Source organism: Mytilus edulis, chromosome 9, assembly GCF_963676685.1.
Source record: "Mytilus edulis chromosome 9, xbMytEdul2.2, whole genome shotgun sequence".
NCBI classification, from domain to species: domain Eukaryota; kingdom Metazoa; phylum Mollusca; class Bivalvia; order Mytilida; family Mytilidae; genus Mytilus; species Mytilus edulis.
In genome coordinates this window covers 51,212,870-51,225,559 of record NC_092352.1, presented here as the reverse complement: position 1 = coordinate 51,225,559, position 12,690 = coordinate 51,212,870, and the positions used below count along the sequence as shown (strand labels likewise).

Genomic DNA, 12,690 nt, shown 5'->3' with positions numbered 1-12,690 from the left:
TTTTAGCTTGAATTTGAGCGTTTGAAATAACTAAATCAGTTCAATTCTTTCACACAAACTAATTGAATCGACTGTAGTAAAAACTTAAGTGTTGAAAAAGTGTACAAAATCTTAAAACAGATGAACCTGAAATTTGAGGCCAAAATGGGCCCTTACCGGACCTACTCTTTTCTCTTTATTCAAAAATGAAATATCTGCTGAAGATATACTATGTAATACCTACCAAAAGTTCATTTTGCAGTCTGCACTATTAGCCATAAGTTCAATGCTGCAGACTTGCAAAACATTTTAGGACTAATAAGTAAAAACTATTTAAAAAATTAACACACTAAAGGAAAATGTATAAATATTTAAGACTAGCAGTTTGAAAAGATTTTAGTAGGAACTGATTTAAATAATTTAATATCGCCAACCTATAAACCTCAACTTGTTTAATAAGATATCTTTACATTATGTTTTCAGAAATAAATTGTCCTATGCCAAAAGTGCAAAGGGGAAATCTGAGCTCTACTGATACACTAAAATTTGAGGATTTAACGACTTTGACTTGTGACTCCGGATTTGGTATTAATGGGACAGACAAACAAAAACAGGTTTTGAAGTGTGAGGGTGATGGAAGACTTTCACCATATGTAGCATGTTTGGGTATGTAACTGACCTTTGTAGAATGTTATCTGGGTAATGAAAATGTGTAAAACCATCATGACTTTTTTTTTTATATATCCCTGATGCACACTTCTGTCCCTATATATGTTCCTTTTTTTCAAAAGTTTGCTTTTCAGATGATAATTTAAGTAGTACTAGTACTTGATCACAGTTGTTTCCATAAGTTAGCCATGTTCTTGATTATTTTGAGTTATAAATGAACTCTATTTGGTGAATAAAGATGTACATGCATTATTGAATAATAATTATGGACATAGATATTAGAAGATGTGGTATGAGTGTCAATGAGACAACTCTCCATCCAAGTCACCATTTGTAAAAGTTAACTAATGGCATGGTAATTTAATGCCTATATCTGCCAGTAACTGTAAATCATAAGTCAACCTCATTTGTTTATAATAATAAATGAATTTTTATATCTACATATCTTCCTGGCAAGGGTCCTTGTTCTTTGTTCATTTTGTTCATTGTTAGCCAAATTACTTTTCAAGTTGGACCTGCATGGCAATCGTTATATATGATAATCATCAGGGGTTTAAACTTGCTGTAAAATGCAATAAAAGGTCCAGGATCTTTGACAAATAAACTGAAAATTCAATTTATAAAACAGAAATTGCACTTATGATGTCTAACTACATCAACCTTATTCTTTTCTGAATGTTAAGAATAGATTCAGTCTAAAAAAGCCTCCCCTTTTCCCAACACTGTTTGCTGTGTTTGATAACACCTTCTAAAACTTAAATTGTTCTGCTTTCTCCCTTAGGATGTTGGCTCCTCTCCTCTTGTTTTTGAATTTTTGTAAGCTGTACATGTCTGTCTGGCATGGTTTATATGACCTTGACCTAATTTTCATGGTTCAATGGTCAAAGTTTAATTTTTTTGTCAAAAATTTGTTATCGAGGCGAAAACAAATAAAATAATTAAAATCTGATCTATCATCCTTTCAGCTATGAGTGAATTATATACTATTCAGATATCCAAAGATGTGGTATAAGGGTCAATCAGAAAACTCCCTATCCAATTTATAATTCATATAAGTAAACCGTCATAGTTCAAAGGACAGTATCAACACGATTCCTTGGCTAACACAGAACAGCAAGCTATAAAGGGCCTCAGAAAAGGACTAGTGTAAAATCATTCAAACGGCAAACCAACCGTCTAATCCATATAAAAACAAGAAACGAACAACACTTATGAACAGCATCAACAAACGACAAACACAAGCATCAGGTTCCCGAATAAGCACAGATGCAGACACATGCAACGGGTTTAAATGTGTATCATTCTGCAATCTTACCTGAAACAATAGTGTATCAACACAACACGGAAAGAAACACTTTAAAGACATCTTAACATAAACAAATCAGTATATTCTGAACGAAACAAATTTAACTATGACACAATGAAAATACAAAATCAATTTCATAAAAAATACATAACCTGGAAAAAAATGCCGCCAAAAAGAATAATGTACAAAGGTAGATGATTTTTTATATACACAGAAATGGAGAACAAAAATATTTTTTACAAAATAAAAATGTGTGTTGTTCATAGTACAAGAACAGGAGTGAAAATTCATAATCATACTACACAATTATCAAACTTGGTATATATCAAAAATAGAGACACAAAATATGGCTGTTTACTTTAAGCCCTGGTCACACCGAAACCACGACACATCTATACACCGCCACGACATGAAGTTTGGTCAATTCACGCGTCATCTGTGATCGTCGTACGACAGTCGCACGATATATTGAGCACTGGAGCCGTCGTGTGTCGTGGAACGAAATTCGAACAAGCACCTTTTTTGCTCTACGATTTTTTGTCGTGTCACTGTCTTGTGGCTGTCGTGAGATTGTCTTACCACAGTCGTGCGATTGTCGTGAGATAACACATTGTTTTGGATACCATCATAAATCCTTTTTAATAAAAATAATCTCTATGGGAATCAACACTGAAAGGGAAAAACAACAACAAGCTCTGTTACCTTTTAATATTAACATTTTTTTCAAGTCAAACAAAGGTTCAAAAGACATGTATAATATATTAAATCAAGGTGCGATACCAGTTGTAATAGCAGCTGAGCGAAAATGGGAGGGTATATTGAATAACGTTGTAGGGGATTTGAAAAAATTCATAACTGTGTCACCAAAATTTCAAAAAATACCAAGCTCTGTTGGTTTCAATATCGAATTATTCACCGTATTTTAGGTACTAATACTTTACTTTTAAAGATGAACCGTGTACAGTGTAATTTATGTACATTTTGCAAGGAAGAACCAGAATGCATAGAACACTTATTGTGGGGCTGTCATATTGTAGCAGACATTTGGCACCACCTGAATGCCTGGATTTTTGAAACAACACATATTGAAATTCCACTTAATATAGATATAGTCATGTTTTGTCTGTATGATAACTATAAACTTAATTTTATAAAAAATAAAGTCATTTTACTAGTAAAGTATTTTATATACAGATCAAAGATGCGGGAGGAAAAACCTCATATAGAGGGACTTAAAAATTATATCAAAGAAAATTTGATTTTAGAAAAACATATTTCCTCAAAAAATATGAGTTTGAAAGATTATAACATGTACTGGAACCCCTGGGATAAAATCATTAATTAATTTAATAGTGAATTATTATGTATAGATGTGCTTGAAATGTAATTTCCATTATCACTATATATTTTTTGATGAAAATGTTATACTTCATCCATATTTCGTTCATATATCGTATTATTAGTATTATTTTTGTTTACTCTTTTTTGCTTGATTATGCTTATTTTTCTCGCTTGCTTTATTATGTTGTTGTTGTTATTGGTTTTGGTAGGCGACTTACTTATGTAGTAATTGCGCCTTAAATTCATAAAACATAAGTATTATGTATATATACTTTCAGTCCTTAATTTATTTTTAGTATTACGTTTTGGCGAGTTTTATGTCAAACTTTGGCGAACATGGTTGACTGAATTACTCAGAAATATATATATATATATATGTTGAGAGACAAAAAGCAAAACAAAAAAACACATAACAGAAGATACATGTAATAGGAAAATGAAAAAAAAAAAAGCAAAAAAAAAAAAAAAAAAAGCAAATGATAGTCCCTAATGAAATGCTTTATTTATTGAAAGGTATCATAAAATTGTTTAGAAATGTAATCTGGTTATTCACCTTTGTGTCGTCTGTGATATACTTATATAAAAAAAAAGTATATTTAGAAACATGTAACAAGACATGTGCTAGTTAAATGCAACCAATGTTAGGACGTCTCCCTCAATTGATGTAGCAAATAATGAATCCTTAAAGTAAGGATTGGTTGAAGTTATTCCTTTTCCATAACGGCAAGTTGCGTCAATTTAATCCAAATAAATTTCCAAAGACATACTGGTATTTAGTGATTCCTCATTCCCTGACGAGAAAAAAATACTTCTGTCATTGAACGAGGAAACACCCCTACCTACACCCTTAATCGCCTATTTAGATATATATATATATATATATATATAATATATATACGGAGCAAAAATAGAAAAATATGAAAAAAAATTATACCAGTATATTATTAAAACAATGACATTGTTTGATTTTGTTGTAAGTACAGAGAATGTCAGCGAAACATAAGTGCTGGGATGTGCATATATATAATTATACAATAATCTGTGTGTTTGTCTAACTGACATCCTCTAGTACAAATTTTAGATTTTATCATTTTATTGTTATAGAAAAGGATTTAACTCTTGTTACTATTCTAATAATGTATGAGCGTAGTGATTGTGATTGTGTTTGTGTTTGTGTTTGTTTATTTTTCTTATTTCTTTCAATATGAATATGACTAAGTTGTCAGTTTATGAAAATCGGAGAACACATATTGTATTTTCCGTTAATCTTTAAACATATAACATTAAATATTTAAGATAAATGTTAGTGGCACTTTCATAAAAAGAAAAGCCTGTAGCAAATGTTTCTATTGTTAAATATCTGAGCATAGTGTGTTGTGTTTGTTGTCTTAAAAGATATGACTGCAATTTTTCATTGTAGAGAATTTTAAAGTGATGTTGTATTATCCCTCAATATGCACTGTTAACTTATCTAGTATACTAATCTTCGAAAGATCAGTGTTAAAATTGAATGTTGATACTTGTTAAAATTAAATGCGTGGATTTCATGGTCAATTAGTACTGGTGTTTGAAAGGTGAATGATTTACTGATGTATGACACATGTAGAAAAAGTCTGTTTGATTACGCTCAATGGACTGACACAAAGGTGAAGTGTGCATTTCACTTGTGACTTGCTTGTGATTATTATATATATATTTAAAAAGGAAATTATTTCATATTCGGGTGAGTTTTTCATTTGTCTTTAATCTTGCTGGTTGTATACTGACTTTATGAAATAATTTAATTTAGGGACCGTCTGAGAAATAATTCATATACACTAGTTCCAAATACATAATTATTTGTTTTATAATCTCTAAACTAAAGCTAAATGACACTTATACATGTAGTTGAGAGTCTTCCTATTTTCTTATAAGTATATTAGTTTCCCGTAGATAGTTATGCACGGGACTAAAGGTGTGTGTGTAACCGGATAGCAGGTGTTTCAAAGAGAGATCTACGACTCCATTATTTTTAAGTTGATCAAACATCTGTTTACGTTGCGCATCATATTTTGAGCAGACTAATAGAAAGTGTACAACATCGTCTGTGACTTTGCAGTTTTCACAAATTTCACTCGGGCTTTTCCCTATTTTGTGAAGATATTTATTTACATTAATAGAGCCAGATCTTAATCTGTAAATTATTCGTTCATTTTCTCTATTCATTGGTGGAAAAGTAATCTTAAATGATACATTATTTTGGAAGGAGTGTAGTAATCTTCCCTTTGGGTTATCTAACCACTGTTTTTGCCAAATTTGTTTTAAAATGTTTTTTGTTAAACATTTGATGTCTTCTTTATAAAGGGGAATATGACAATCTACTGTATCTTTCTTAAGAGCCACTTTTGCAGTCTGGTCTGCAATTTAGTTTCCTAAAATTCCGACGTGGCTTGGGATCCACTCAAATATTACGTTACTACCTAGTTTGACTAACTGGTTGTATAAAAATATAATGTCGTACAATAAATAATTTTTTACCTTAAATAAATTACTCTTTAAGGCTTGGAGAGTCGACAAACACAATAACATTATTTGGTTTAAATTCTTCTAACCATATAAGAGACAGAAATATTGCCATAAGCTCACAAGTGAAAATTGACATATTCTTAGGCAGTTTGAAACCTTTTTTTATTCCCATTTCAGGTATTGCAAATGCACATGAGGTTTTATTAGAATTTGGATCTTTAGATCCGTCCGTATATATTTTTAAAAACTGGCGGTACTGCGTATCAATCATGCAGTTACTTTCACTTCGAATTAAGTGTGGATTATCCTTTTTTGAGATGAGATTCGAGAGTTGTGTACATACACGGGGTTTAGTCAAATGCCAAGGGGGTGTTGGGAAGTGTTTGTATTTGTATATTTGTTTAATATCTACATCATGTTGATTAATCATATCTTTTGAAACAATAAAATATGGTTTTTTATTCTGTTTTATTTCCCTGGAGTAGCAAAGAAATGTTGCTTTTTTGGCCAAACTTTCCTTAGTTGGATGGTTGTCTTCATGACTAGCTATATTTAGAAATGATTTTGTAATAAGGCACTGCCTACGTTCTTCGTAGGGTGGGTCACCCATTTCTACTTGTAGTCCACTTGTGGCTACATTTTTATATGCACCAGTACAAATTCGAAGGGCTTGACTTTGCACCCGGTCCAGTATTTTCTTTACGGAATGTGAGGCGGAATTATATACTTCACATCCATAGTCTATTTTAGATCTTATAAGTGCACTATATATGTTTCTAAGAGAATGGCTGTTTGCTCCCCACTTTGTACCTGTTAGAAGTTTCATGCAATTTAAGACTTTACTGCATTTTGCCTCTATATATTGTATATGTTTTAACCAAGTCAATTTACTATCAATAATTATTCCTAAAAATTTCACCTCATTGACTACTTGTAATAAATTGTTACCTAAAGTTAGTACTAATTTCTCAGTCTTTTTCTTTCTACTAAAGACAATAGCTACAGTTTTAGAGGGGGAAATGAGAAATCCCCATTTATCACACCATGATTTGATATTGTGAAGATCTTTCTGTATTCTCCTTTGAATATAACCAATATTTTTACCACATAGCCATATTGCACTATCGTCTGCAAATTGGGAAATAGAACAATTATTAATACATGAAGGGAGATCGTTTACCATAATATTGAATAATGTCGGGCTGATGCAACTTCCTTGAGGGGTACCGTTTTGGATCGTGAGAGTATCAGAAAGAGTGTTATTTATTTTGACCTGTATTGTTCTGTTAGTGAGAAAACTATTAACCCAACCGAGCATGTTACCCTTTATCCCAATTTTAACCATTTTGTTTAGAAGTCCAAACTTCCATATCATATCGAATGCTTTCTGGAAGTCAATAAATACTCCAACTTAATATTCTTTCTTTAAAAATGATTTTTGTATATCGTTATCAAGTCTAATTATTTGTTCCATCGTACTTCTATTTTGACGAAATCCACTCTGATAAGGTGAGTATATATGATTTTTCTCAAGGTACCACCTCAGTCTGTTATTAATCATCTTTTCCATAATTTTTACAAAATTAGATGTTAAAGCTATGGGTCTATATGCATGTGGGTCACTTGAATCTTTCCCCTTTTTAAAGCTTGGAATTATTATTCAATGTTTCCAAGCCAGAGGAAGATCTTGTGAGAACCAAATTCTGTTATATAATAAAAGAAGTAAACCAAGTGATTTATTACTAAAGCTTTTAAACATACTATAGGTAACCTTATCTTTACCAGGAGATGTATCTGATGTATCAGCAATAGCATCCTGTAATTCATTAAGTGTAAATGGTTCATTATAACTTTGAGAGTTTTCAGAAAAATAATGTTTCATGTTTTCAGCTTCTATAGACTCAATATGTTCTTTATGTGATATAAATGCTTCTGAATAGCTACTTGAACTACTTACATTGGCAAATGCTTCAGCTAATATATTAGCCTTTTCTTTAGTAGATTCATATATTTTATTTTTGTAAATCAAAGTAGGCATAATTAGAGAACTAATTGTTTTACCCATCATTCTCTTAATTGTATTCCACACTTGCCCTATATTATTATTATTATTCAAGCCACTGCAGAAGGTTTCCCAATATTTTTGCTGTGTTAATGTAATAGTATTTCTACATTCCTTTTCTTTTTCTTTGTATAATAAATAATCATGTCCACCCCCCGTATGCCTGGCCTTGTTACGAGCTTTATTGCGTTCTTTTACCACCAATGTACAGTTTTCATTCCACCAGTGGACTTCTGGTTTATTATTTTTCCTTCTTTTCTTAGAAGGGATGTGCTCACCAGCAATTTTAATGATAGTGTTAGTGAGATGAGTACATGATTCATTAATATTGTCAGTAATCATGCTCTCACTAAGTTGTTTATGACATGAGCTGGCGAACCCATCCCAATCAGCTTTTTTATAGTTCCAAATCAACTCGTGTTCGCTGTTTGAACAAGATGAGGTTTGATTCAATGTTAACTGTATTACAAAATGATCACTACCATATAAGGATTTATTATCTACTGTCCACGTTATTTGATGTGCTAACTGTACACTAGACATTGATATATCAATACATGACAATTGTAGATCGGAGGGGTTTTGTCTAGTACCTGATCCATCATTTAAAACTATAATATTATTGGTACTAATAGCATTGTGCAATGAGTTACCTTTAGTGTCACTTTTATTACTACCCCATAGATAATGATGAGCATTAAAGTCACCACAGATAATAAATTTACCTTCAATTTGATTCAAGAGATTTATATAATCATCTTCTTTTGTGTCTGTTGATGCATCATATAGGCTAATAATGGTGACTATATCATTGTTTATTAATATTTGAGCAACAGAAGTTTCAAATTTTGAAGTTATTTCTTTCTTAGAGTATGGGATGTCTACTTTGACATATATAGCTGTGCCACCCCCCTTTATACCTTCTCTAACTGAAAAATCTGCAACTGTGTAACCATTAATTTCAATGAGATCATTTTCACTTTTAAACCAAGTTTCTTGTAGGCATATTACATCTGGATAAGTAGAGGAATTTGATAAATTCCATATATATTCTGGACCATTGCTATGAAAGCTATGGCAATTCCACTGATGTATAACAAATGAACTAGTCATTATTGTTATTAATATAATTATAAAATACATTATGTTAGTAATGATGTTCTTCAAATTAATACTCTTTAAGTATATATATATATATGTATTGATTATTTAAAATTTTAAATACTGATGGACTGACTTTTTTCAATATAATGATTCATTTGATCTGTGTCAACATTACACAAGTTTAGAGTTTTGGCCACTTCACTGATGTACTTTGCTATGTGCCTCTATAGATAACTTATGTAAATGTCTGTTAATCCATGATGAATAAAAAAAAATAATATAAAAAAAAAAAAATAATCTCACGACTGTCGCAAGGCACTCATGATACAGTCACACGATTGTCTCACGAATACCAAATTTCGTACGATGCTAGCACAACATTGATTGTCTGTCGTACGACAGTGGTACGTTTGTCGTGCAACATATTTTCGTTGTATTCAGAAGAAAACAATTCGGCGGGAATGAAAGTTTGGAAAAACATACCGTCTGCCATTTAAAGAGGATTGCTATTACACCGGAACGAATACGCTTGGCCCTGCTGAACAGGCGCCTTGCCGGTCTTCAACAAGAGCAAATTATGGTCCTGTTAGCGTTGATTCGAGCCCGTGAACCGTATAGAAACCAGCGACATCCTGGTTTAAATTCGCTGAACAATTATGATATAAACTAATACGAAAAACGTCGTTTACCTGGACCGAGTTTATAATGACACTGAACAATTTTGAAAACAAATGGCAAATGACACGCAATAAATAGGACTTTCTTTATATACTAGTAGTTCGGAGTTATAACGCATGAGTGACCAACGACTGTTGTGCGACAGTCGTACGACAGTGTGACACGACAGTAATATGTGCATCCAATGACATGAAAATATAAAAAAAAAAAAAAAAACAACTCACGACCAACTTGCGGCAACCCCACGACAGTACAATAACATTTTGTTTTCTGTCGTGTACCAATCGTGGAACCATGGTGGAAATGTCGTAGCTGATGTGACCACTCGACGTATTTTTGGACATGTTGCCAGACAGTGCCACGACAACTATTTTATATATCTTCCACGACAAACGAATCGTACGATCTGTTGTGACCGGGATTTAAGCTAGTTAGAAACAAGCAATACTTTTTCTATTGTGTAAAAAAAAACCATGTTTGTGATAAATTTAGTGTTTTACTTTATTTTATTAGATACTTCTTGTGAAATGATTCGTGAGCTAAACAAAGTTGGAATGGATTCACAATGGGGTGAATATCTAAGTCAAATATCAATTGAAGCCTGTGAGCAATATTGTCTTGACAATCAGACCTGTAAAAGTATTCACTATGACAGCTCTACTTGTTTCATATATTATCTGACAACACTACTACAAGATAAATACGGAGCAGTTTATTCAAAGAAAGAGTGCTCCTACAATCAGTGTAAGTATTTATTGTCTTAATTTTTTTTATTGAATATTCGAAGCGTTTTAAAGGCCTACTAGCTGTCCAATTCATGTTCACCGATTTTAACAATTTAAAACAAACTATCAAAAGTCCAAAATAAACAGTTACAATGTAACAGGACACGGGCGTGAAATAATGTAGCTTCTTTTTGTGTGTATTTTAGTCTAGACGCCATCTAATTAGTTATCGAGTTGACCTCTAAAGTCATCCGATGCCCATATAAGCGATGTAAACATAAACATAGATATATATAAACATTCTTCATCTAAATCTAAGGGGTTAAATTGAAATTTGAAGGTCGAATCATTCACTTGCAATTAAATAATTCATAATCAATGTTTATTTAGCTTATTTTGACAAAATTGAACCACACTGGCTGTTAAAAACCAATTAATAGATCAGTATTTGCATTTAATTAATGATTGAGCAAAAAAAAAAAGATAACATGTTAGTTTTTTATATATCTCGTAGCTAGTGCACCTTTAAGTGTCAAATTGATAGTTTTACTTATAAAGTAAACTACAAGTTCCAGACGAGAATTAAATGACACAAATTCAAGCAAGATAATTATATATTTGTATGTATTTCTGTCAAGAAGATTAAGTAAGGTCACACCACAACAGAAGCTGCAATTGATGCACATATCAACTGTAGGGAGAGATGTTGAAAATGTTTCTGGAAAGATTCAAATTCAGAACCTACGATTAGTCATTCCTGTATAATGCTAATGAAAATGAAAATGAAAATGATCATAGTCAATTAAATGAATGGGTGTTGAATGCAAATGAGACGACTTTCCATCAGTCTTTAATGAAATGTATGTAAGTCAATATATGTAAGCGTACTACCTTTAATGTTGACCACAGCCCATATATAGTATGCTGGAAAAAACTATGCCATGACAAAATGTGAAACAAATTAAAAAGTCAACTGTTCATGTACAATTGAAAGGTCTTTCATTTTTTTTCTTTTATTGATAGCCTTCTTAGTTAAAAAAATATATGGTTGCTAAGGACTTTCATGTTCATAAAAAGTGGTTGCTAAGGACAAAAATCATTCCTAAATAGTAAGTGATTGCTAAGGACTCAAACGTCGTTGCTAGGGACAAAATGTCATTTCCAGTATTAAAAATTTCATATTTATATTATTCATAGCCTTCTAAATTGAAAAGTATATGGTTGTTAATGTGTTTTATGTCGTTGATAGGGACTTTTACCTCTGATCTTGACCTAACTGTGTAGATATCATTATGGTGAACATTTTTGCAATTCAAATAAAATTGAGAATGGAAATGGGGAATGTGTCAAAGAGACAACAACCCGACCAAATAAAAAACAACAGCAGAGGGTCACCAACAGGTCTTCAAGGTAGCGAGAAATTCCCGCACCAGGAGGCGTCCTTCAGCTGGCCCCTAAACAAATATATACTAGTCCAGTGATAATGAACGCCATACTAATTTCCAAATTGTACACAAGAAACTAAAATTAAAATAATACAAGACTAACAAAGGCCAGAGGCTCCTGACTTGGGACAGGCGCAAAAATGCGGCGGGGATAAACATGTTTGTGAGATCTCAACCCTCCCCCTATACCTCTTACCAATGTAGTAAAGTAAACGCATAACAATACGCACATTAAAATTCAGTTCAAGAGAAATCCGAGTCTGATGTCAGAAGATGTAACCAAAGAAAATAAACAAAATGACAATAATACATAAATAACAACAGACTACTAGCAGTTAACTGACATGCCAGCTCCAGACTTCAATTAAACTGACTGAAAGATTATGATTTCATCATATGAACATCAGGCACAATCCGTCCCGTTAGGGGTTTAGTATCATACCATCATAACATATATGAGAAGAACATAACCCGTGTCATGCCAACAACTGTTTTTAGAATAAATGTGTTTAGTTCCGATGCAAAGACCTTATCAGTGACTCAATATTAACGCCAAAATATGCAAACTTTATGACTTGACAACAGTATCGTAATTATATCCCTTCTTAATAAGTCTATTCAAAGGTTTTGTAAGTTTCTGAGGTGAATACTGACACCTTTGTGCTTTATAAAGAATATTACCATAAAAAATTGGATGTGAAATACCTGAACGTATTAGAAGTCTGCATGTTGAGCTATATTTACGAATGATGTCTTTATACCGATGATAAAATTTAGTAAATGTTTTGACTAGTTTGTGAAAGTTTCTTTTTATCTCTTACTTTTTTGAGTTATTAGCAAAACAATCATCATTTCGAACCCGGAAACACAGTTTTG

The 12,690-nt window shown here is 32.1% G+C and overlaps 1 protein-coding gene across 1 annotated transcript in view; it reads left to right on the top strand.

The window, feature by feature from the left end:
* Positions 1-12,690, top strand: part of LOC139488558 (uncharacterized) — an 82,696-nt gene that overhangs the window by 25,338 nt on the left and 44,668 nt on the right. Inside the window, exon 16 of the mRNA XM_071274283.1 lies at positions 463-645. Within this exon, the coding sequence (XP_071130384.1) occupies positions 463-645 (183 nt within the window). The remainder of the gene's footprint in view (positions 1-462; positions 646-12,690) is intronic.